General features: G+C 47.0%; 9 protein-coding genes across 9 annotated transcripts; 4 read left to right on the top strand and 5 right to left on the bottom strand.

The window, feature by feature from the left end:
• Nucleotides 1-996: 996 nt before the first annotated feature.
• FOBCDRAFT_216589 (aspartic peptidase domain-containing protein) lies at nucleotides 997-2,724 on the top strand. The gene is made up of 5 exons (XM_059609454.1): nucleotides 997-1,343; nucleotides 1,393-1,791; nucleotides 1,848-1,938; nucleotides 1,994-2,364; nucleotides 2,422-2,724. The coding sequence occupies exons 1-5, from the start codon at nucleotides 1,106-1,108 to the stop codon at nucleotides 2,559-2,561; spliced, it is 1,239 nt and encodes a 412-aa protein (XP_059464335.1). The 5' UTR covers nucleotides 997-1,105; the 3' UTR covers nucleotides 2,562-2,724.
• Nucleotides 2,706-4,423, bottom strand: FOBCDRAFT_316445 (uncharacterized protein). The gene is made up of 2 exons (XM_059611985.1): nucleotides 3,321-4,423; nucleotides 2,706-3,272 (listed from the first exon to the last, which is right to left on the bottom strand). Exons 1-2 carry the CDS (start codon nucleotides 4,207-4,209, stop codon nucleotides 2,791-2,793), a joined length of 1,371 nt encoding a protein of 456 aa, XP_059464334.1. The 5' UTR covers nucleotides 4,210-4,423; the 3' UTR covers nucleotides 2,706-2,790.
• A 499-nt stretch (nucleotides 4,424-4,922) lies between these two features.
• On the bottom strand, nucleotides 4,923-6,076 carry FOBCDRAFT_237555 (carbon-nitrogen hydrolase; the record flags this gene model as incomplete). Its single annotated transcript, XM_059610157.1, has 3 exons — nucleotides 4,923-5,527; nucleotides 5,584-6,036; nucleotides 6,067-6,076. 3 exons carry the CDS (start codon nucleotides 6,074-6,076, stop codon nucleotides 4,923-4,925), a joined length of 1,068 nt encoding a protein of 355 aa, XP_059464333.1.
• A 493-nt stretch (nucleotides 6,077-6,569) lies between these two features.
• On the bottom strand, nucleotides 6,570-9,032 carry FOBCDRAFT_178023 (fungal-specific transcription factor domain-containing protein; the record flags this gene model as incomplete). The annotated part of the gene is made up of 8 exons (XM_031175118.3): nucleotides 6,570-7,056; nucleotides 7,109-7,286; nucleotides 7,338-7,493; nucleotides 7,542-7,754; nucleotides 7,813-7,945; nucleotides 7,996-8,723; nucleotides 8,810-8,892; nucleotides 8,949-9,032. 8 exons carry the CDS (start codon nucleotides 9,030-9,032, stop codon nucleotides 6,607-6,609), a joined length of 2,025 nt encoding a protein of 674 aa, XP_031046251.2. The 3' UTR covers nucleotides 6,570-6,606.
• An 880-nt stretch (nucleotides 9,033-9,912) lies between these two features.
• On the top strand, nucleotides 9,913-11,456 carry FOBCDRAFT_270346 (general substrate transporter; the record flags this gene model as incomplete). Its single annotated transcript, XM_031175117.2, has 2 exons — nucleotides 9,913-9,963; nucleotides 10,017-11,456. The coding sequence occupies 2 exons, from the start codon at nucleotides 9,913-9,915 to the stop codon at nucleotides 11,454-11,456; spliced, it is 1,491 nt and encodes a 496-aa protein (XP_031046250.2).
• A 460-nt stretch (nucleotides 11,457-11,916) lies between these two features.
• Nucleotides 11,917-15,865, top strand: FOBCDRAFT_248518 (glycoside hydrolase superfamily; the record flags this gene model as incomplete). Its single annotated transcript, XM_059610852.1, has 4 exons — nucleotides 11,917-12,804; nucleotides 12,859-14,421; nucleotides 15,083-15,520; nucleotides 15,551-15,865. The coding sequence occupies 4 exons, from the start codon at nucleotides 11,917-11,919 to the stop codon at nucleotides 15,863-15,865; spliced, it is 3,204 nt and encodes a 1,067-aa protein (XP_059466883.1).
• A 1,438-nt stretch (nucleotides 15,866-17,303) lies between these two features.
• On the bottom strand, nucleotides 17,304-18,897 carry FOBCDRAFT_237551 (nucleotide-diphospho-sugar transferase; the record flags this gene model as incomplete). Its single annotated transcript, XM_054703627.2, has 3 exons — nucleotides 17,304-17,317; nucleotides 17,359-17,379; nucleotides 17,541-18,897. 3 exons carry the CDS (start codon nucleotides 18,895-18,897, stop codon nucleotides 17,304-17,306), a joined length of 1,392 nt encoding a protein of 463 aa, XP_054559602.2.
• Nucleotides 18,898-19,812: 915 nt separating this feature from the next.
• Nucleotides 19,813-21,253, bottom strand: FOBCDRAFT_129780 (uncharacterized protein; the record flags this gene model as incomplete). The annotated part of the gene is made up of 4 exons (XM_059607855.1): nucleotides 19,813-20,016; nucleotides 20,125-20,447; nucleotides 20,501-21,116; nucleotides 21,215-21,253. The coding sequence occupies 4 exons, from the start codon at nucleotides 21,251-21,253 to the stop codon at nucleotides 19,813-19,815; spliced, it is 1,182 nt and encodes a 393-aa protein (XP_059464332.1).
• A 577-nt stretch (nucleotides 21,254-21,830) lies between these two features.
• On the top strand, nucleotides 21,831-22,950 carry FOBCDRAFT_237549 (uncharacterized protein; the record flags this gene model as incomplete). The annotated part of the gene is made up of 4 exons (XM_059610156.1): nucleotides 21,831-21,888; nucleotides 22,219-22,420; nucleotides 22,469-22,523; nucleotides 22,573-22,950. 4 exons carry the CDS (start codon nucleotides 21,831-21,833, stop codon nucleotides 22,948-22,950), a joined length of 693 nt encoding a protein of 230 aa, XP_059464331.1.
• Nucleotides 22,951-23,249: the final 299 nt, after the last annotated feature.

The following is a 23,249-nucleotide window of genomic DNA, read 5'->3' as shown; positions in this document are numbered from 1 at the left end:
CATTTTAGCCCAGATAAGAGAGGGCCAACTGTCAGTTTGACAGGCAACCCCACAAGTTCATGCTTGCCTTTAATAAATTCCACGTGTCGGCTGTGTTGTATCATGCATATTGGTTGAGCCTTTGACAGTAACCATACTGTTCGGCTAACCAACTATCTTGGACTGGTTTAGAAAAGCCTTACAAGGTAAAATTTTAACAAGTTTTTCTTGTCACAGTTCAGGCCTATAACTATCAGAGAAGCTTTTTAGGGAAGCTTCTAAGCGAGTATCCCTTGTTCGACTGCTTGGGGGATGATGTTGGACAGGAGGAGCTCTCTGTGTACAATGTACAATACAGCGGGATAGGTCGCAAAGCGGCTGGAGCGTTCTATGGCCATCGTATGATTCTGAGAGAGGAGTGGAGTAAAGTAAGAACTGGACCTAACTACAAAGAGCGATGCCGTGAGAAAAAGGAGTCTCGCTTGGAGAAAACCGGAAACCTTATTTCTTCAGGCAATAAACACGGGGCTTTGAAGTACCGAGCCTGCAAGTGAAGTGGCTCTGCTTAGCGTATACCCACAGGGACTACCGAATTTCCTGAGTTGGTGCGGTATACCTTTACTGAATGACATTTTGTTTAAAGTTTGCCCACAAGGCGCAATTGGGAGGATGCTGTTAAACTAGAAGGTGATATCTTAATTGTCTCTAGTTATGGAACCTGCTGTATTTTCTAGATCTGTAAGATACTAATCCTAATTGATTTAATTAATTATATAGTCCCTCTTATCTTAGGAATGCAGCTCGTTTTCGGGAAACGCGGTGCTCAAGTAGCCTTTGCCGTTTAACAGATGCCAGTGCATGGCCCTTTATAAACCCTTGTTATTAAAATTGCAACTGGATATGCCGACGCCGATTTATCCGATGTGCTGTTAAGCTTCAAGAAGGGGATTTAAGCTTCCGGAACCTATATACATCTTAAAAATACGAGAATTTTAATAATAGTATAAAGTATATACTCTAAACAATTATATATCAGGAGAGCATATTTTCTGCTGTAACTTTCAAATTTCACATCTGTTGTCCTACCTCATTCTGGTGTCTCTCCCCCCTACCAAACTACCTCAAGATGGTCCACCAGTACTGGCTGTTAGCACTACCCATCCTGGTGCTGGATGCTGCACAAGGCGTTGTTGCAATTCCCGGAAGTCACGCAGGGAAATCGTACCCATCGTCTCCTGGAGTGCATGTTCTGCCTCTGATTGAAGATAATTCGGATGACTATCATTCATGGATTGCTGAAGTTGCAGCTGGCACTCCCTCCCAGAAAATGAAGCTGAATTTGGACATAGCCAAATCGACAACATGTATGAGCTTCCAGTCAACAGCCGATATTCTTTTCACTGACATTTCTAGGGTTTATTTCCGATAAGACCTTTGCGGAATGCGATGGCTGCAATGATGGATACTACCAACTCAACAAATCCAAGACTTCGTCCCCAATTCTGGGCCATACTGCAGTCTCCTATGGCGATCCAACGACATATCCGCCAAGTAACCAGACCTTTCATCTTGATTTTCATAAGGACATATTTAATATTGCCGGCGTTAGCATTCCTAAACAAGTCTTTGGTCTTTTCAACCCCTCCAAGGATGAGTTCTCCGGAATTGGTGGGCTTGCACTTGGCCCCAATATGGAACATGGATATGCGCCGGGGAAGATATACAGCTCGTTCTTGGATAGCCTCGTTGCCAACAAAAAGATTGCCAGCCGTACTTACAGTGTTGACCTACACGAGCACGGCTCCAAGCCAGGCAAGTCCTTCTGTTGTGCGGACAGACTATTCCACTAACGCTCTGTCGGATAACAGCTTCAATTATTCTTGGTGGCATTGACACGGGTAAATTCAAGGGCAAACTTGTGAAAAGGCCGCTGGTGAAGGATGAGCTTGGCACATTTGGGCAAGTACTCAAGTCTATCTTTCGAGAAGAAGGTGATCTAACCTTGGATATTTAGACCTTCAATTGTTCTCACAGGCCTCCGCCAGACTGTCCCTAAAGGAAAGAACCACGCTAGTGAAGTGACAAGCTACGAAGTTCACAAGAACGACTCGGTTTTCCTCCTCGACAGCTCGAATCAGTACCTCCGATTCCGCCATTCCTTTGTCGATCCTCTTTACAAGACTCTCGGCGCGGTGAATGACGGAAATGACGCCTATTTCGTGCCTTGCGAGAAGCGTAACATGCCTGGTAGTTGGGACTTCCAATTCGGCGATGTCACGATCAAGATACCTTACAACAAGATCATCACCACGCAGTCAGCTGATAAGGGCAAGACTTGTTGGGTCGGTGTTTTGACCACTTGGAAAGGACAGCTAGTCCTTGGACGTAAGTTGACCTTGGTTCCCGTAAGGCATTTGCGAACACCTGCTGATGCGTGAACAGAACCTTTCTTGGAAGCCGCCTATCTTGCCTTCGATCTCGACAACAAACAGGTTGCACTTGCTCCACCAGCCAACTGTGGTGAAAAGCTAGTTGCATTTGGTTCCGGACCTAATGCTATTCCGAATCTGAAAGGTTGTTAAGCTATAGATTCAGGTAACGGCTGAAAATGGCGCACTATCCTGAATTAAAGCTGGATCCTCATATACTTGGTCCTATATAGTTGTAGAAATTCACTTCGTATAATCCCAATCTAACTTTCTCCGACCCAAACAATGTACCTAGTTGCAATCTATACCTCTCTTCCCACCTTGGCAATGGCATTTCTTCTACTATAAAAAATATAGTCACTTTATTATGTGCTGCCATACATCAGCGATAAGCCAACATCTCATCTCTCGGGTCCTCCGGTTCCCCTTCGTCATTGAGCCTGTTATACATGGCCTTCCACTCCCGACTGATTATGGCAACAGCATCAGCGTTGACTAGCCGATTCTTGTCCCACATAACATACCCCCAGGGACGAAAGGACGGTGGTACATAATCGCCATAGAGGTTGCTATACAACTCTTTCCAGAAGACCACCCATGCATATGGAGGCGAGTCATAGCTTTCTCCTTCGAAGCTCATTTTCTCTCGGTTATCCTGCGCTTTGTCGCGATCGGAATAGTGGTTCTCGCGTCTTGTGTCTTGATGATAAGGTCTTGTTGTTTCGGAGACCATGTCGTCTACCACTGAAACAATTTCACTTGCTATTAGCTTTACTAGTTCGGAATGACTTGGAATCTCCATGGCGGCAAATAGAACTGGCAGTCCTCGGCAGACTATGCCATTCCTGTAATAATCTGCAAACACTTTAATATGGTCAGCTAAACACTCCTAAATGCGGATCTGAGTCCTACTATTACTGGCCAGATGGAACGCCCCTGGTGGGGTATGCGGACCTGTCCGTACGTCGTCGAATGAAGGGTTATCTGGATGCAAGTCCCATTCAACCTGTTCGAACAAGACGCGGTATTTGGCATGCACAAATACATTGATGCAGAGAATCTCTTCGATCTCCCAAGCCTCGTAAACGTCAAGAAGCAGCTGAAGCCTCTCTTCAGCTTCAAGGAGACCATCATCGTAGAAGAAGTTGCCGCCACCACGTGCCGGGCCGAAGAGGCTGCAGAATATTTGGAACCGGTACAGGCCACGCACAATGCGCCTCGCTTCTGTTCTGCTGAGATCTTTTGGCTCAGATAGGCCTTCCAAGCTGGCACGGGTCCAAGTAGCATATTGCTGCATAAAGGCACGGATGACAGAGGTATGAAAAGACGCGATACGGATGACATCGTCCTCGGGCGGTTGAGAAAGTGACTCCGTTCCCTCGGACCGCTGTAGTTTATAATCTTCGACGTATAGTAGCACTCTCTGGCGGGTTCTTGTCGACCGGAACTCAGGTGTGTTATATGTATCGACATTGTAAGCATCAATAAGTACATTGCCTAATTCCTGCTTTAAGCAATGCCATAGCCAGAATGCTCGGTCAAGCCGATACTGCTGATGAAAGGTGGGTGAGGCATGCACCAACGAAGAAATATCAGCGATGGAGTCTACTGCAAGTAATATCTCATTCCGGATCTCGAAGGGTAGCCTCTCAATTCTGGAAAGGTTGATGCTTCCATGACAAGATGAGCCAGTATTAGTTTCAGGCGAAGTCGGGGGATTCGTCGGCGCTGGCTCCGGAGCAGATAACTCATGGTCGAGCCTCGAGTATCTTTTCAGAAGAAATCTCTTTAATCTCTGCATTGTGAAAGATAGGTCAGAGACACAGAGCAGCTGGATGATTGCTGTCTGATGAACTTGCCGACCGATGCCGAGGTTACATTCGCGACGGTATGTCGGGGCAGTCTCGGGAGGCCGTTTCTGTTCCAACTCTCGGCAAGCGTCGTCTTCTTTGAGCCGAATATGTTTTTTGCGATTGTTCGTTGACTGTTGGTAAGTAAAGAAAGGTGGATGGTGGAGAACTTGAACTGCCCGAAAGTTGGAATTGCGTGGTTAGGGTGGCGTTCCGTGTTTCAGAAATCGCGCGGCTGAGGGCGAGTAAGTCAACCAATCAAATCGTTGTCATAACCGAGAATTGGAGTCAAAACAATGCGAATAGTACTCTTGTTCTTGCGCACAAGCCTAAAGATAGGTGGATGATCCAACATTGCTTGGTACCCATTCATGTCGAGCTCGGTCTGGCTGTCGGGAGCTTGAGATTTGGTGACGTTACTGAAGCAGATATGCTCAATCAGTTCTCCAATTACGTACATCCATTCAAGATAAGACAAGTTCATACCCAGCCACATAATACATGGAGTTGGTCTGTGTTATACCTTTTGTCACAACTCGTCTCACTGGTACTCTGATGTACGACTCGTGGGTTTATGTCAAGTCTATACAACGGTTTCTCATAATGTCTCCTTCGACCAATCTCGTCTACCTAGTTCAGGCGGGTAAATTCTGAAACTACCAATTCACGACCTTGCCTCGTCCTTTTGAGCCTTCTTGGCGAGAAGCTCATCCAACTTCTCGTGAGCAGAAAGCAGCGTCTCGCCAGTTGTACCAGTGTGATAAGTAGTATTCGTCGGTCCATCAGATACGCGAACGACATAGTTCTTGGGTTGATCATCAACAACCAGCCGTAGCAGGTCAGGTCGTGAGTAGTGACCCACACAGTCAGTCAAGGTCTTTGCGTAGTCAATCTTGTCCAGATCAATGTCGCAGTAAATCAGGCCATCAAACAAGGGGTCAGTAGGCTCAGTCAGCTGTCGGCCATCCGGACCAAAGACAGCTGCGGCACCACCGCCTCCAGCGAGCATGAAACCGTCCTTGTCTGCGTTCCCTTGACCCTCACTGTTTAGCTTGGCGCCTTCGGCGGATAGTGGCTGGTTGGTTACGAGGACGTATACAGCACCCTCCAGGGCATACATGCGACTGGCTGTGACCTCGTTGGCCTCTGAAAAGACTGAGTAGGGCTCAACAGCTGATTCAGTCCACTTTGCGTTGAACGGCCAGGCCGCGATATGAACTTGTTCACCTTGGCAGTAGGTGTGATACTTGAGGAGAGGCTGGAGGTGTTCTATTATCCCGTCATTAGCAGAGAATCAACAGTATGCGTCAAACTCGTCAACGTACCCCAACAGTTCAACATGCCAATCTTTCCCAAGGGGGTATCCACCACGGTAGTGAGAGAATCCCCAGTGGAATCGCCAAAAATAGTCCTCTCAACATGCGTAGGCTTTGTTTTGCGACGATGAAGAAGAATGTTTCCGTCAGGACCGATGAGGACCTGAGCGAGATACAACGAAGCTCCGACTCGCTCACTGAAGCCAAAACATACGTATATGTTCGCAGCTGCGGCAACTTGACGGATCTCAAGCATCTCGTCTCCATAGGCAGAAATGCTGTTTTGCATGTACTTCTGCACCAAGGGCATATTCTCCCCGTATGTTCCTGACCATAGGAAATTGGGATAGCCGGGCAACCAGACTTCGGAGAAGGCTATGAGAGATGCTCCGTTCTGGCTGGCTTCGCTGATGAGTCGGATTGTCTTTTTGATACCGGCGACTTTGTCGAACCAGCATGGTTCTGCCTGGCAGATAGCGGCTTTCTATTGACGGATTGACATTTTGGTAAGAGTAGTGGAAGTAATAGGCAGAGGATTATCTGTTGTGATAGTACTTTGGATTTTTGAACGTTAAAGTATGTATGGTATAAACTTATATACTTATTGTCCTAACATTCATGACCTTCACACACAGCAGGAGTCAAAATCATCTATGTTGCCCAGTTTCTCGGGTAAGCATTATCCATGATAAAGTTCCCGTAGTGGCTGAGAACAGCCTAGTATTACCCCGCAGATTGGCAGACTTTAGTGATATGCAGGGCCTGCAACCACCACTGGTGACCTAGACCCGGCTAAGCATTATCCAGACCCAATCCTCTCACTAGGATTAATCTAAGCTAGAACAGCCCCGAAAAGACACTGTGCATGTTCACATGGGTTATCTGAACACGTACTCGCAACACGGCATCACTAGTTCGTTGACTCAAGAGATAAGGAACTGTACAAACTGTACTAGACTACGATAACCGATAATAACAGCTGACCTCTATAATAGTTGACAAAGTCTGGCTGCCTATCCTTTAGTTGTTTCCTCAAGCAGCATCGCCTGGATATCCCGGTTCTGTAAACAATGTGCCAATCCATCCTTGATAGTCCAGTCCTTCGCTAGTCATGAAAGGGATATCCATATCGAAGCAATGAGGGCCTTCTACTGCCCAAAGCGAACTACTAGAGTCAGCCTCCTCAAGTGCTTGTGTTGTACCAACGATATCATCCCCATTGGCTTGTCCGCTTTCCCCTTTGATCCCAAGTGCACCGAATGAGTCTTCACTGACTGACCATTCCCGAGCTAATTGGCGAACTGCAAACAGTGCACGCTGGCTCCAGGCCCAAGCAGTACTCATATCAGTGAGCGCTTCAGCTAATACTTTTAACGAAGCTATAGCGCGTTCACGGTCTTTTGCATCTGTAGAGGTTGTTTCGAGGAGAAGAATAATTGAAGCTGTGAAAGCACAGTGGATGGCTGAGATTGGTATTCGTCGCTGAGGCAAAAGTTAGCATTATGATGTCAACGCGAGTGAAAGAGCTGCTTACCAAGGTATAGTGTTTGCTGTAAAGCTTAAAAATATTACTGATGGAATGTGAAGACTGACTGCACTCCTTGAGATGACTTGATCCGGTGCTGGGATGAAAGCTACCAGGGTCCAAAGTCCTTCGCTGTACTCCAACAAAGGGTCGATGCAGTAAGATTATAGCGACATGAATCTGGAGGCTTTCATAGCATTAGTGTCTGAGCGCTTCCAGGTGACATTGTCAGGCTTACTGAAGCAAGTAAACGTGAGGTAGTGTGGGGGCGAGCGTTGATGGCGAAAGACGAAGACAGCTAGGAAGGTTTATCTGGAACTCAATGATATCGACGTGCGTTTTGGTAACGAGCTCCATGATTCGAGACTTGACATGTTGGCTAACAGGTCTGTATCTTGAGAAAGTTTCAGTATTTGAGACCTCTGATCAAGGAGTCACTTACATCTCATCCAGGGCTGACGATGTGACCCTAAATAGCTGAACTGTAGCGCGGACATTCGAGACTTGGTGGCTGCGTGGAAAGACGATGGGTTCACCGATTGGAGATTCAGAGTGCCAGGATTCGTACTCTGCATTGTGTTGCATAGAAGGCAGCTTGGCAGATATTTCGTGTTCTTGGATAGTTGATGGTCGACCAAGTCCAATATTGAATAGCCTCAGGTGATCATGTTAGCTGTAGACCTCTCCCAGCAATGAATAAGGAGTAAGCTCACTTATCTAAAACGTAGCATCCCCACCAAACAATAGTCCCGACTTCAGCTTCGTCTTTGGTTATATGTCCCGTATCAACCCAGTGGCTTCGGTCAAGATGAAGTCCAAGGTTAAAGGCCATTCTTGCTGCCATGCCTGTGATCTCGCTATTAGTGATTCAGACGTCTAGGTATCTTTTCTCTTACCGCAATACATCCACCCAAGAGCCTCTTTATCAGTAGCTATCTCACGTAATCCAAGTAATGCTGTCGCCTGGACTGTCGTTACCTTCGGCGCCTGGCTCTCATAAAACAGTATCATCTTGGCCTGCTCAGCCAACGGGTTCCCCGCCGTATTCTGGTCAAGAGGATCACTTCGAAGCTCAACGCGATCCGAGTACCGAGCTGCAAGCGCCAAGACGGCGGAAAGCAATAGAGGTGAGGCATATCGGCCGGAGTGAGTAATGTACAGATCCTCAAGGAACAGTTCCTTGACGACAAGGTACTGCCAGGTGTTTTGCCAGCTCCAAAAGAGATCCAAGAGGTGATTCCGCAACTCGTCGGATACTTCGACGCGAAGATTCAGTTGGTCAAGTGTATCTGCGGCCTGTTTTTGCAATTCACGTGATGAGACCGTTGAGCTTGCTACGGGGCTGTTTTTGAGCAGTGAGAAGTTACTCCTGGAGCCGAAGTAATGGATTTGGCCATCTTCGCCGATGTTGAGGGCCCCGAGCCGATCGCTTATATCCCTGATTGGAGATCTGTAGCTCGAATCGTCAGGAATAGAATCGCCCTCTGAATTACTGTGAAACTCTTCAGTAGCGTTCAATGGGCCTCTATCCTGGGGTCCAGTGTCACTCTGAAACCGTTCGAGTTGCGCTTCCAATGTCCTAATCCTCTCCTGGAGCGCCTCGACATAACGTTTGCTTGGAGGCCTATAATACTCGTTAGATGCTTAGCGCTGTTTCATTGATTCTACAGAATCGACGAATATTAATGTAGAGAGGCTAGATGTGTTTACTTTCTATTACTGTCCTGAGCTGTGTATTCACAGACCTCGCCGTTTGTATGACACGTCGAGCACGATGGACGTTGGCCATCACACTGAATCCATGTTTAGCGAAAGGGAAGTCCTCCCTACCAATTGAAATCAAGCTTACCTTGACCCGCTTGATGCGACATGTGCTGCAAGCTAAAGCTGATCGTTGCCTCGGCTTTCCAGAAACCGTCACCTGAGATCTCATGGTACAGACATTCCGGTACACGCAGAGATGGACAGAGCCTGGAACGGAGAGTCGAGCATTGGGGCGGGGTTATAGGCCACACGTGACGCAGTTTCGTATTTCCCTTATCTGGTTTTACGCTTGACCAAGCCAACATAAATTATACGCTAAAACCAGGACGGCTATACGATGGCAACGAAATCGGGGATTGATGCATTGTGTCAGATGGCCCAGAAGATGAAAAGGTACATTGGGAAAGCTGTAAACTCGGTTCATTAGTGGCTGTCGGCGATCTGAAAGATTTAAAGCAAGCATTGCAGATGACAGACACCGTGATTGAGAGGTTCCGGGTAGGGCATAGAGGATACATGGCTAAATCCAGCCGAGTACAGCCGTGCAGCCATAAGTTATGCTCGCAGTAGACCGATAGATATATAGATAGTGCTAGTACCCAATTGCCGAATATAACCTTTGAAGGGCTTCAGATAGGCCTTCAAGGGCTAAGCAGCAATCCTGGTTAAGCATTACCCAGTATGTCTTCATATCAACAAGCGCCACCTTGAGATAAGCTTCATCCCCGCATATTCGCGTAACCAAGAGCGGAGTCCCCATTTTGGAAGCTGATTGGTGATTTCTATCCGGGTAAGCATTATCCAGAGATGCTATCTGCTCTTGACCTCTTGTGGAATAGTACGTCCAGTAACTGATAGTCCCCCTTTGGTGAGCGCCAGTTAATCAACGTATTCACCTAGCTAAGATTGCCATAGTGTAGCATTAGACAAGCCATGGCAGTTGTAGGAGTATTTGAACCTTCCAATGCGCCCCTGAGGTTCAGAGGAGTTGCAAATAACCATCTCGGTTAACGCTACCTCTTGCAAGAACTATCTTTCAACACTACGGCATGGCACTCATTAAGTTCCGCGGAAAACCGCTTGGTGGTTATAACATTCTAGTACGTCCTACTTCATTATGGCAGTGGACGAAATCTAATCTCTGTATCAACAGATCATCGCTTTTGCAACTTTTGGAAGTATCACCTACGGATACTGTTCGGCCATCATAGGGTCAACCCTCGGTCAACCATCCTTTCTCCATTACTTCGGTCTCGATACAGCCAGCAATGCAGCTGCTCTCATTGGCGCGATCAATGGACTCTTCCAAGGCGGTGGCCTCATCGGGACCTTGACCTTTGGAGCCGTTGCTGACAAGTTCGGTCGATGCAAGGCTATGTTCCTTGCAAGTGTACTCGCTATCATTGGCGGCGGCCTTCAAGCTGGTTCTGTCCACTTGGCAATGTACCTCGTCTCAAGGTTTCTGACAGGTCTTGCTATCGGCGGGCTCGTCATGCTTGTGCCTCTTTGGCAGAGTGAAGTTGCACCTCCTCATGCTCGTGGCCTCCTTGTTGGTCTTCACGGTGTTTCGATCTTGGTTGGATACTCATCATCGGCTTGGGTCGGATTCGGCTTTTACTTCGTGAATGCAGACGGAGCTCAGTGGCGTCCTCCTTTGGCTATACAGTGCTTGCCTCCCCTCATCCTCGCATGTGGTGTCTGCTTCATTCCTGAGTCTCCCCGGTGGCTTATCGACAACGATCAGCACGAAAGAGCCGAGGCTGTTTTGCAACGCATCTACGGAGACTCAAGTGACCCCGACAACCATGCAGCTAGGGCTGAATTTGCTCAGATCCGCGCTCAGGTGGAACTTGAGCGGCACTTGCCGTCATCTTGGGCTTCCCTTTTCACCGTGCCTCATTATCGGAAAAGGGCCTTGATTGGTTTCACCACTCTTCTTGCCGGCCAACTTACAGGAACTACCGTCATCAACAACTACGGACCTTCCCTGTATGCAGCTCTCGGACATGGTGCTTCTGCTAGTCTCGCACTCTCCGCTGGATGGTTGACCGAAGGACTTGTCTGCAATGCCATAAATGCCGTTCTTCTTGACTACGTTGGAAGGAAATGGCTGATGGTGACCGGTCTCATCGGCTGCGCCATTTCCCTTCTTGGTGTAAGCATCATGGTTGCTCTTTATGGGGGCACGACAAATAAAGGTGGCAATTCGGCTGGTGTCTTCTTCTTGTATCTGCACCTCACCTTCTATGCCACCTGCATGGATGCCTCGACTTATGTGTACGGCTCTGAGATATGGCCTACCCATCTTCGAGGGAAGGGATTTGCGATATCCTGTGCCGGTCTTTTCGTTGGCTCTCTTACTCTTCTCGAGGCTGCACCGACTGCGTTCCAAACCATTGGTTGGAGGTTTTATCTAATCATGATGGCATTCACACTTATTTGTGCCATCATCTTCGCCGTGTTCTTCCCTGAGACTAAGGGAATGACCTTGGAGGAGATTTCAGCTCTCTTCGATGATGAAGTTGCTATCGAGGCATCGAGTGATACTAAGGCCTTGTCTATTAACAGCGACAAGGACAAGGTGAAGGTTTAGCATTATGTGTACCGGAATCTCTCATGTAATTATAATCGGGCTTGAGATATATTTCTTTCGATTATCTTGCCTTTTAGTCTGTTAAAATATCTCTGAATAATTCGATACCAATGTATAATCGCGCACCGCAGTTCTTGATAGCCCCCACAACAGAGTTTCACAGTTATTTGTTGCACCGCGGCTAGCACGGATCTACATATTACCGCTTTAGTTAGCTGCTAGTGGAGATATGGGTACTTCACCTACCAATGTAAGACTGCACACGTCTGATCATCAATCATGTTCTGGCGGATAAATCCCCGACTGGTTAATCCACTTTCGGCGTAACCCCCATAGTCAGAACATAAGTTGTAGATTCCCCGCATCGACTGTCCGACTTCATTCAGAGGAAACACTTTGTTGGACATCTAGAAACCTTCATTGACTGTTCTCAACAAATATCTCTTCTCCCGCAGTGATCATGTTCCGTCAAATCCACTTGGATAAAGGCTGGAAGTTCAAGCAAGCCAGTTCTCGGAACAATGGCACTGCTTCATCCTTTCTACCTGTTGCCCAGTTTCCAACTGTCGCTCATATTGATCTTTTGCATCACGAGTTGATCCCCGATCCCTATATCGACATCAATGAACTGAAGTGTCTTTGGGTCAATGATGCGGACTGGACATATTGTACCGAGGAGATCTCCCCAGTCGATCTGAAACCGTCTGAAAAGGCAGAGCTTGTCTTTGAGGGCCTTGATACAGTGGTTGACGTGTATCTGAACGATTCGCATATCTTGTTTAGCAACAATATGCATAGGTCTCATCGTGTTGACGTTACCGATATGCTGCGGGGTAGAGAGAAACCATCTGTTCTTGAGCTGAGGTTCAGAGCTGCACCAGCATACGGTCGTTCGGAACGTGAGCGCATTGGATACAAGACGACAAAGGTTGGAAGAGGTGTCAACTTTGGCGGGTCTGAGAGACTGTTTGTCAGGAAAGCACAGTATCATTGGGGTTGGGACTGGGGACCGGCCATCAACACTTGCGGTCCCTGGAAGCCTATATACTTAGATGTCTACGAGTCACGAATCTGTGATCTCCGGGTCACCCAAGACGTTGCCCCAGATCTCTCTTCTGTGGACATCAAAGTCGAAGCGCACTTGGAGGGTCACAACAGTATCAATGAGGTTCAGGTTCAGTTACTGGACGTTGAAACAGGGGCCATTGTGGTTGATGATAAAGCATCGAAATCGACTAAAGGGGCTCCATCCTTTACGATTAAGCTCAACAAACCGAAGCTGTGGTACCCGTTCTTGTATGGAGAGCAAAGCCTCTATCTCCTCCAGGTCAGCATTCCGAATCATACTGTGAGTAGAAAGTTGGGTATCAGACGGTTGCGCCTACTGCAACACCCACTCAAGGATCAGCCAGGCACTTCATTCATCTTTGAAGTCAACAACATTTGTCTCTTCAGTGGCGGTTCATGTTGGATACCCGCGGATTTCATGCTGCCGCGAGTGTCCAAGGAAACGTACGAGAAATGGATCACTCTTGCCAAGGCAGGAAATCAGTCTATGATTCGTGTCTGGGGAGGTGGGATTGTTGAGAGTGATGACTTTTATGATATATGTGACCGTGAAGGCATCATGGTCTGGCAAGACTTCTTATATGCATGCGGCAACTACCCTGGTTCGCCAGATTTCGTTGCCAGTGTCAAGATCGAAGCGGAGCAACAAGTACAGCGTGTTGGTCACCATCCCTCTCTTGTCCTGTGGTGCGGGAATAATGAGGACTACATGTGCGCAGACGGAGATCGTTGCTGGGAGGTTGACTACAGTGACACGACTGGTCCATGGGATAAGACTACATTTCCAGCACGTGAGATTTATGAACGCACGCTCCCTTCCGTCATCAAAGCATCAGGCACTGACGTCCCGTATTGGATTAGCTCTCCCTATGGTGGAAGCTTCTCCAACGACACGACGGTTGGTGACACACATTGTTGGGATGTCTGGCATGGCAAACTATCACCATACCAGGACTACAAGGCCTACACGTCCCGCTTCATCTCGGAATTTGGCTTCGAGTCAGCTCCCAGTCTCCAGACTCTTCACCGAGCTATTACGTCTCCCAAAGAGCGCCATGGACAGTCGAGGACTTTTGACGTCCACGATAAAGGTCCCGGTCATCAAAGACGGTACCCAATGTACATGGGTGAGAACTATCGCTTTCGAATGAATCCTCTCAGGGATTTTGTATACTGCACGCAGTTCCTTCAAGCCGAGGCGATGGCGTATGCTTATAACTGTTGGCGACGTGAGTTCCGAGGGCCTGGGGAAGAGAATTGCGCTGGCGTCTTGGTCTGGCAGCTAAACGACATCTGGCCTGGTATTAGCTGGGCCCTCGTTGATATTGACATGAATCCCAAACCAGCATACTACATCACTAAGCGAGCATTGGACAAGATGGTTGTTGGAATGGAACGAGTCGTCACCGAGAAGCCGCCTTATATCACCACTGGTTATCTCGATAAGAAGCACAAGGTCGACATCTGGGCTGTCAATGGCCATCTCCATGAGATGAGAGTCACGTTGGAGGTGAAGGCATTTGATATCCAAAGTGGAAAGTCAATCGGATGGACACGCTCGGACGAGTCGAAGGAATATGCTTTAAAAGGAAACCGTTCTACTGAACTTTTGGCTGGGCTGGAGATTCCAAACCCAGATGAAACAGTGTTGGTTGCATATCTACGAGACATCTCATCTGGAGAACAAGTGGCAAGATGGGTGAGCTGGCCGGAGCCTCTCAAGTATGTGCACATGTCTTCTGATCTGAAGGTCACTACGGAAGTAGTGGACGATGGATCAGCAGTCATTGTGAGAGCCAATGCACCGGTTAAAGGAGTTGTGTTAAGTGCATCGGGTAGTGATGGCAAGAACCTGGTCTTTGACAACAACTTCATCGATCTGGTGCCAGACGAAGAGGTAAGAATCGGGGTCACGGGCCTTATGGGGGATCGTATTGATGTTAGGTTTCTTTACGACTGGGAACTCGAACCGGGATTTGAGTTGTAATGCTACCTCGTTGGGGTACATTATTGGGCGTCCATTACAATGCCTGATCATACCACGTCGATGGGATTGGCTAGCCAGAGTAACATAGGGTCCAATAACAATACGACCTCTTTTCTCTTCTCATCTAAAACTTATCTTGTGCAGTGTTCCGTCAAGTAATCGGCAGTACCGTTGCTTAAAAAGCACATGGGTTAGTAATTTGCGCATGTATTAAAGCGCAATGCTCATGGTGGAAAGCAAGGCTTTAATATACCCACAGCTTATACTCTTCCAGTGTATTGATCGAATTTACCCATTCCAAGGCTTCATAGTGGAAGATAAGCTTTGAGCTACAGGTCTTAGCCGCAAAAAGTACAGTGGCGGTCAGGTAACCTAAAAATCTAGTACCTCACTAAAAGTGTAGCGCTAGGCAAACGACAGGGCACTCCTTGATGGGATCATCGATTCAGAAAATCTGGCGGTCTGAGCAGATCGAATGTTTCTCGAAAACGCAGAGACCTCAAAAACAAATTGTCTCATTAGCAACCAAACTGTCCTTTTACTCATCAAATAAATCTCGATTACTCGGGAGAGTATGCACACCAACTCTCTTCTACTGCGAAAACACTACTCGTCCACAATGGTCCAAGCAAAACTCCGAGGCTGCTGTGATGGCTGCACCAAAAGCAAGCTCAAATGCAGCGGTGAGATGCCCTCTTGTCAAAGATGTCGGATACGAAGCCTGGACTGCGTATACAGCAAGGCTCGCCGCGCTGGGCGTCCACGCCTCAAGCCCAAGCCAAGTAAAGCATCGATTGTTTGTTCTGTTGACCGGGAACCACGAATCGATCTCACCAGCTACAGCGACCAACCTTTTAATGGTGTTCAGTGCTCGAAGAACGAGCTGGTTCTGCCATCACTTCCAGATCTTGTACATTATTCACCAGACTCTCAAGATATCTCAGTTTTTATGCAAGATCCTTGGGCTTCAACGTCACGTCTCGGCTCAGATGTCACACAGCCTTCAAGCGTCTGCGACTTTGATGACTTGATGCTGCAGGATATGCTGTTGAATAACCCTGAGGGCTTTGGCTCGGCATCTGCTATGACTCTGAAACAAGAGTGGAGTCAAGACAACACTCTATTTCACTATGGCTTAGACGATACACGTTCAGGACATGGTGTAACTAGCGAGGGGCCACCCGGCCATACCTCGTCAAGCCCATCAGGGTTTTATACAGTCACAATCCAGAATACAGACGAGACCAATAGCTATTTGACAGAAGTCGATATGGAGATCAATGCCATCATGGCCACAATCACGGATATCGCCAAACGACCAATCGGATCACATCACCTCGACGACCACCCATGATGCTTGCTTTGCTGTATGACTGGGTCTCATCACGGATTGCAGACGCTCTTGAGAATCCTGCCGCTATCCAGAGTTGTTGTTTGACGATCGGCAACTCAACCCTGACAGGGCAGAACGGCATTATCGGCATATATGAGCTCGTCAAATGCAGGATAACGAGAGCGATTCATGTGATACGGAGCATAAACAACACAAATTCTTCCATAGGGGAAGGGGACCTGGGTCGACTATACCCAGTGGCCCGACTTATGCTCGAAGTGGCTAAGAGTCGATTAGAAGCTATTTCGGGAACGATAGACCTTTTAGAAAGCTAGCAGTACTGCAGTATATAGGGGTAAAATAAATTCTGGTGGTTTAGTGGATGACGTTCTCTTAGACAGAATTTAATGGTCTGTTGTTTCTTGTCAGAACGTGAATGCACCTATAACAAAACGACCTAAACGGAACAGATACATTCATCGGTTGCCCTGAGTATGTTTTGGTCTCCTCTATAGTGTAAGATGTGTCTCGAAGTGTTCCATACGCTCTGAGAATTATGAGAAATGTAAAGATGTTCTTGCTACCATAATCTTCACACGGTCCATTGCCAGTTCTATTTCCTGGTCAAATCGCTGAGGGTGGTGAACAGAGCCTATTGTCCCGGACCTGCCCTTCATACCAATCCACCGAAGATTCTGTCCAATTCTTATAGCTGCGTCTCTGATAAGCCTTCTTGCGATGACTGTACTCTCACTATCATCGAGGATAATACTTCCGAATACGAATTTCTCTTTTGTGGGTTCCTCAGGCGCCTTCGGACTATCATCTGACCGGTCAGACGATAGGCAGCTGTTGTCAGGTGTTTGAGTCATTGTCGCTGGGGTATAGACTCGTTGTTCTGCTTCGAGGAGCAGCAGAATGTCTTTCAAAGCCAAGAGCGCATTTTCGATTGTCCGGGCATCGTTTGAACATTGAGCACATGCTCGAATTGCAACCAATAATGTCGTTATCTGTGTATCGAGATTCATAACAGAACCAAGACTGCTCTTCTCAGACCGAGGGTGGTCAATTGCGGGAAAAGAAGTGCCGTTGTGGCATATGCAGGCTGGTTCATTGGACCTTTTTTGCTGGTACTTAAACATCGGGCTACAAGGTTGCTTGTTTGTTGGCCAGAGCTTTGACAATGTTTACAAAGGAGAATAAGAGCAATTCTCCCACGAGATGCGGTTTTTATTATTGCAAGAGATAAATCACATAAGTAAAATCCAGCTTAGATAAAATTGATCAACGCGACAGGCATGAACAGTTTTGCTTTTATAGATAGCACTTTGACTTGATAGTGACAGGGCTGTCTCGCTTCGTTTGATTGAGCCTATTATTATCGTCGCCCACTTGCAGGAAGCCTGACTCAGTTGGCTCGGTAATGGGGACCCGGCAATCACATAAACTTCAGAGACTCCTAGCCATCCCAGACTTGGTGAAAGTATAATAATCTATTTATAAACTCTATATACTTCTGAAGGAAGTGGAAAGATCTATATGAAATGATATCTATAAACTAAATAAACGCAGATTCACCTCGTCCACCACTTTTGGCTCTTCACAGTCAGAATTCCAAAAATTGAGGTCCAACTCAAAACCCCCAACTGAAACATCCCCGCAAGCCAGGAAAGAACCAAGCGCCACACCAGCCTACCACTTGTGTGATAGATTTGTAGCCCGCCAACATCAGAAACATATTCCGTATCTTTTTCTCGAAGGGCATCTGGAATAAGCATGAAGCTCCTCCAAACTGTCAGGATCGAGATCTCCAATAATATCCAAAGCGCATGTCTGGGGTATAGAATCACACATCTCAGCAACGTGTAGGTGACCAAGAGCATCAGTGGCCCTTTCAGCCAGATGCATGCCACGTTGATAAATGGATATATGCTTCCTGTGCCGTCTTTTGTAATAAATGGTTCGTCTTCCTGTTTTTCCTTGTCCACGAATTCCAAGGACTGAACGCGTCTCGGCCGCATTGCAAGCCATAGTCTCAATGTCTTCTGCACTGTTAAAGCCGGATATCCCATGCAGAGAAAGGTATAGTTTGTACGTTCCCATCGAGAAAACATCAACAACGCCTTTTCAAGAGTTTCAGGAGCCATTGTATGAACAACGGCGTTACTCTGATAAACCGTTCTCCAACCGTCGCAGAGAATGCGGTATGCTAGCTCCATATCTTCGCCATGCTTCAGAGGTGAGCCAAGGAAGGTGCTTGCACATAGCCTGTCGATATGAGACTGCACTGCATCTGCACGAAATGCCGAGAAGGCCCCCGGGAGAATCGTGACAAACCCCTCAGCTGATAGTGCGGAGCGAGGCAGGTTACCGATATGGTCGAAGACGATGTCAAGTAGACGCGGCAAAAGGCTCCTGAATGAGAAAATGCTGTGGCTCGAGATGTTCAAGACAGCCAGATGTCCAGCTACAGCACCGATCGAAGGATCCCTCATCAGAGGGCTCACGATGTTGCGAAGTGCACCCTTCTCCACGACGCTATCTGAGTCAAGGGAGATGATGATACTTCCGAGTGCAGTAGCGAATCCCGACTGAATGGCTTTCCTCTTGCCCATGTTGACGGCATGTTGTAAGAGTCGAAGTGTTATACCGCAAATGGAGACTGAGCCTGCAGCCTTGTTTACATGTTCCCATGTATCATCAGTAGAGCCATCATCGATAACAATCAACTCAATCCTGTCTTTAGGATAGTCTGAGAGTTCGATAGACTTGATTGAGTTTTTAACGAACTCGGACTCGTTGTAGACTGGTATAACGATGCTGATGAAGGGTAGCTTGTCATCTTTTGAGGGAGGTTGCACAGGCTCATATCTGATCCATCGCCAGACCATGTGCACGTACTCGATCTTATAGAAGACAGCGATAAGTTGAAGTATTATTGCGGGCAGCCCAATAAATATCGGAGGTGGACTTGGCCATGGTATAAAGGATAGTAGAAGCAATCCAAATATGTTCAAGATGCCAAACAAAAGGCGAAGTTGAGAGTCTGTCATTTTGGGATGCCAAATGTTACTTCTTTAGTTTCAATTTAAAGGCATAGACAGTGAGCCGAACTGTATCTAGAATGATCAAGCCCTGAAGCTAAAGGAGTGGCAGTAAACGTTGATTTTGTTGCATTTAGCCTGTGGCAAAAATTGCCCGAGCGTTTCGTAAGTTTACTGGTGAAGATTAAACTTTGTGAAGTCTATCAGTTACTCGAACGACTTTACCGTCGGGTCTTTTTCCATTGGTCCCGAAAAGATAGTGAATGTAAAAAAGTGTTGAGATTAAATGTCATAGCCTTCATAGGCTCGCCTCAAGTTGAGAATTTGCCGAGGCCCTACTTAGCCACCGGGCTGCCCGCTCTAATGTAACGTAGAAAGAGGAGCTCGGAATACGACGCAAAGGTCCATCGGCCTGGTCTCTATGAAGCCGATGGAAACTTCGTGACAAGGTCTTGGCTATCGAGCTCAACACGAGGACTATACACTCATGCAGGAGTTTCACACCGCTTCTTTCAGTGAGCACGTCTTTGTAAGCCGAAACCAACTCTCATAATAATCATGTTTGGGGACATGACTGATATCATTCACATAATAGGCGGTGACAAAGAAGGGTGCGAATTTATTGGATCAACGTAGGCTTTCGTCAGGTTGTTGAGTCCAACAGCCTAATAGTTACAAGTGTTCCTTCAAGCTTGTGGATGACACCAATGGCGAATACCACTTAATTTCTTACAACTACATAAATAATATCACCCAGAAAGCAATCAAAGGCAGATTCAAAGTAGTTATACATATTCATGTATATATATATACATTTCGCTCAGATTCGAATCACTTTGCATGCATGTGATTAATATTGCTCTATCCAGGTACCACAAGAGTATGCAACACCAACTTTACAAGACGTGTATGCTTCAAACTGCATTAGACAAGCGAAGAGCCCTTGATTTCCTCCTGTCGTATGTAGGCAACAAATTGAGAGGTGAACCGTTCAGCTGCTGTGTCAACGTATCTCGTCCAGATCTCAGCAAGTCCGTATAAAATCCCAAGCCAAGCCGGTAGGCAGAATAGTAGCCACGTATTACCTGCGTATTCAAGCTTTGTGAACGCGCCTTCTGGTTGCTGAATCTGTAGATTGGGTGGTAGAGCAGTTCCATACACCATCCATGTGAGTAACCATCTTAGTAGCGTGCCATGGAGAAGGTACACCGCGAAGGATCGCTTCCCAAGCCATACCAAGACACGGTGGCATAGAATGTCCGTATACCCAGGGAGTAGGGCTCCGCCAATTGTTAAAAGGCAGAACCCGAAGGAAGATGCAAATTTCGGAAATTCGGAGTCCTTGGGGACAATTGCTGATAGGATCTGATCTTGCCAGCGCGACCAGGAAGCCAGTTCAATGCGGCTTTCAGGGAACGAGGCGATGAAGAGGCCGACTCCCACGGACAAGAAACCGAGAAAAGGGATGTACCGAGACTTGCTCCATGAGATGCGATGAGACACTCGAGAGTTGTGTAAATCATTCATGAAGACACCCCACCAGAATTGCATAAAATACGCTACAGATTTGTCAGCCATGTCCGCAGCAGCGCATTTGACGAAGACTACTTACGTCTCCCGCAAGCCCAAAAGTAGGCCCATAGTAGTAACGACGCACCCATTCTGAACTTTTCCTGCACCTTTGCAGTCGCAGTGATGAACAGTAGCACGAAAATTCCGCCTTTGAAGAGTTCGAAGAGCGTGCCCTGGTGAACGTCGTACTTATTCCCAGCTCCGGTCCAGGTGTTGAAGATATTGATAAAAAGCCGTCTGACTGCTAAAGATATCGGTAACTTGTCTTGGACTGTTTGTGTCAGATAATAGCTATTGGTCATCTTGGCAGCCTGGAAGAGGCCCAGTTGTGTCGCAGTCCATGCCAAAGCTGTTGCGATGGCACTTGGATATAATAGTCGTGGAAGCCGCCGAAGCGCAGACTTGGAAACGCAACTCCAGCCTGCTTCATAATTGCCCCGTCGAAAGAGCGCCAACGGCTTCAATGCACATACATAGCCTGTGACGTAGATGAATATGATGACACCCAGTCGGCCTTGGATCATGATCCGAAGAAAAGGAAGTTGGAGCAGTCGTGGTCTCAATCCTTCGCCAGAGACTGGAGAGTAGAGATCAAGATCAAAGGCACGTGTAACATGGGCGATCCAAACCAGCGTTGACGCAATGCCACGGAGTCCCTAGATACCGGTTAGCTAGTAGTCATAATATCACGCTCAGCAAACAAAGCTGCTTGATACGCTGTCTATAATTTTCTCGGCTTTATTTATTACCATACCTCAATCCACTGGATGTGTCCTTCTTGTCTGGAAGTCATGTTTACTTACTACTGCATATGAAATAAGGAGATACAGAATCCTGCTACCACCCTGTTACTGGTATAATGTTAAGTTATATGAGAAATCAATTGTCTACAGACGACAGCCACCATTTAACGGGAAATGTCCCGATTCTCCTACTATCAGTCACTCGATGTAAGTGCTTTGGTGACGAGGCGGCCACTTAGGTCAATTTGCCCAAGAGGATATCCTAGTTGTCCCTACCATGTTCTCCACATGGGATTGACGCTATGTTACCTTGGGAAAATATTGCCCGAGAGCCAAAGTTAAAAGATTACCAAACGTCACTTCTTGTTACATTGCTACCAGGAACTGGGTTCATGCACGGGCAAGCACACGTTTCTTACTCCACTACTTAGCGTTTGGTACTCGCAATTCCGGGCGCTCGTACAGACATCAAGGCAATGATGTGACAAAGGTGACATCGGGACTACCGGACTGGTGTGATATTGAAAGCTTGTCTTCGAGCGGTGAAAGATATTCTCTTACAGCAGGTAGCGAAGCGTTGCCGTGAGCCGAGTGACGCTACCTCGGGTGGAATGCTCGGAAGATTGTATGTCACTTGCAAGACGAAAATCTACAGCAGGTCTTGTGACTACAGATTTATACAGAGGTAGATATGCTAGTACGATTCGTATCCTGAAATTTTGCTAGACTCTTTTCGCCTTTAGTTTTCTCATCTACTCACGCCACAAAAGCCAACTCAAGCCATGTCCAGCTTACAACCAGCTCATAAAGGGATCTTGATTCTATTCGGAATCGCCCTAGTTTTCTTCTAGTAAGGTGCTCAAACTCGTGAGTCTGGGAGTTTCTAATCTTTTCCAGCTTCCAGAAAAGCCCATACTATGGCTCATCCTTCACCTTGAACCAACGCACAAAGGTACATAGTAAGTCAAACTTAGCACCTGTCGCAACAATGAAAGCCCTCGATTAATCTCTGTAGGACGATGTGTTAGACCACGAACCATCGCCCTCACATATGATGATAATCCCAATGAGGGGATATACGACCTCCTGTCGCTCTTGAAGAGCTATAACGCAACAGCGACATTCTTTCCAAATGCCCCGCATCATTACAATACGTTGAAACTGGATAAATACATCCATGATGCACATGAAGCTGGGCATCAAATTGGAATCCATACGTCAGTTTCACTAAGACCTGTGCAGTTTGTTAGGCTAATGCTCCTCAGGTGGGACCATATCAACCTAGATAATGTTGGCCACAAAGAAGCTTTAGATAATATTGTAAGCTATTTATATCGTACCCTTATTCTTGGTTGCTAACAGCTCGCAGGAGAAGATGAATGCATGGTTGCATGATGTAATTGGGGTGCGATCCAGTTTCGTCAGGCCCCCCTATGGCGCATGTGAAATTGACTGCAGGATGGCCTTGACTGGTGGTGGGTATAGCATTATACAGTGGAATATGGACACATTAGACTGGATCTTCGGAACAGACGACAAGTTTGAGTCCAGCATTGAGATTATCAAGCATTGGGTAGACAATCAGCCTGAAATCGACAAGGACGACTATGCAGGACCTATAGTCTTGATGCATGGCCGATACCATACAAGCGCCACAGTCGTAACACAATATCTATTAGATCTCTTTACCTCTAAGGGTTTCAAATTTGTGTCAATTTCGGAATGTCTGGGCTTTAATAGAAATTAGATTAATAGAATTGTCCCTCCTGGATGTTTGACATCGCGGTGGGAACATACTATAATATCTAGTGATCTGCCAACTAACTTATATTCCATTGAGTAGCCATCATGGCAGTATGTTCGTTTTGTCTGCTTCCCATGGGATGCCACAAGAAGGGAGCAAGTCTTCGGACTAGATCTTCGGCAAGTTCTAGGCAGGACTCCAGCCGCAGCATGCACGCGCTGGACCATGGTACAACGTAGAGTTAAAAAAGTTTCCACCTATCTCCTTATCTTAGTAGCTAAGTTAGGTAATCTAGGTTATAT

Source organism: Fusarium oxysporum, chromosome III (genome assembly GCF_013085055.1).
Source record: "Fusarium oxysporum Fo47 chromosome III, complete sequence".
Classification (NCBI taxonomy): domain Eukaryota; kingdom Fungi; phylum Ascomycota; class Sordariomycetes; order Hypocreales; family Nectriaceae; genus Fusarium; species Fusarium oxysporum.
This window is presented reverse-complemented; position numbering and strand designations above follow the sequence as displayed.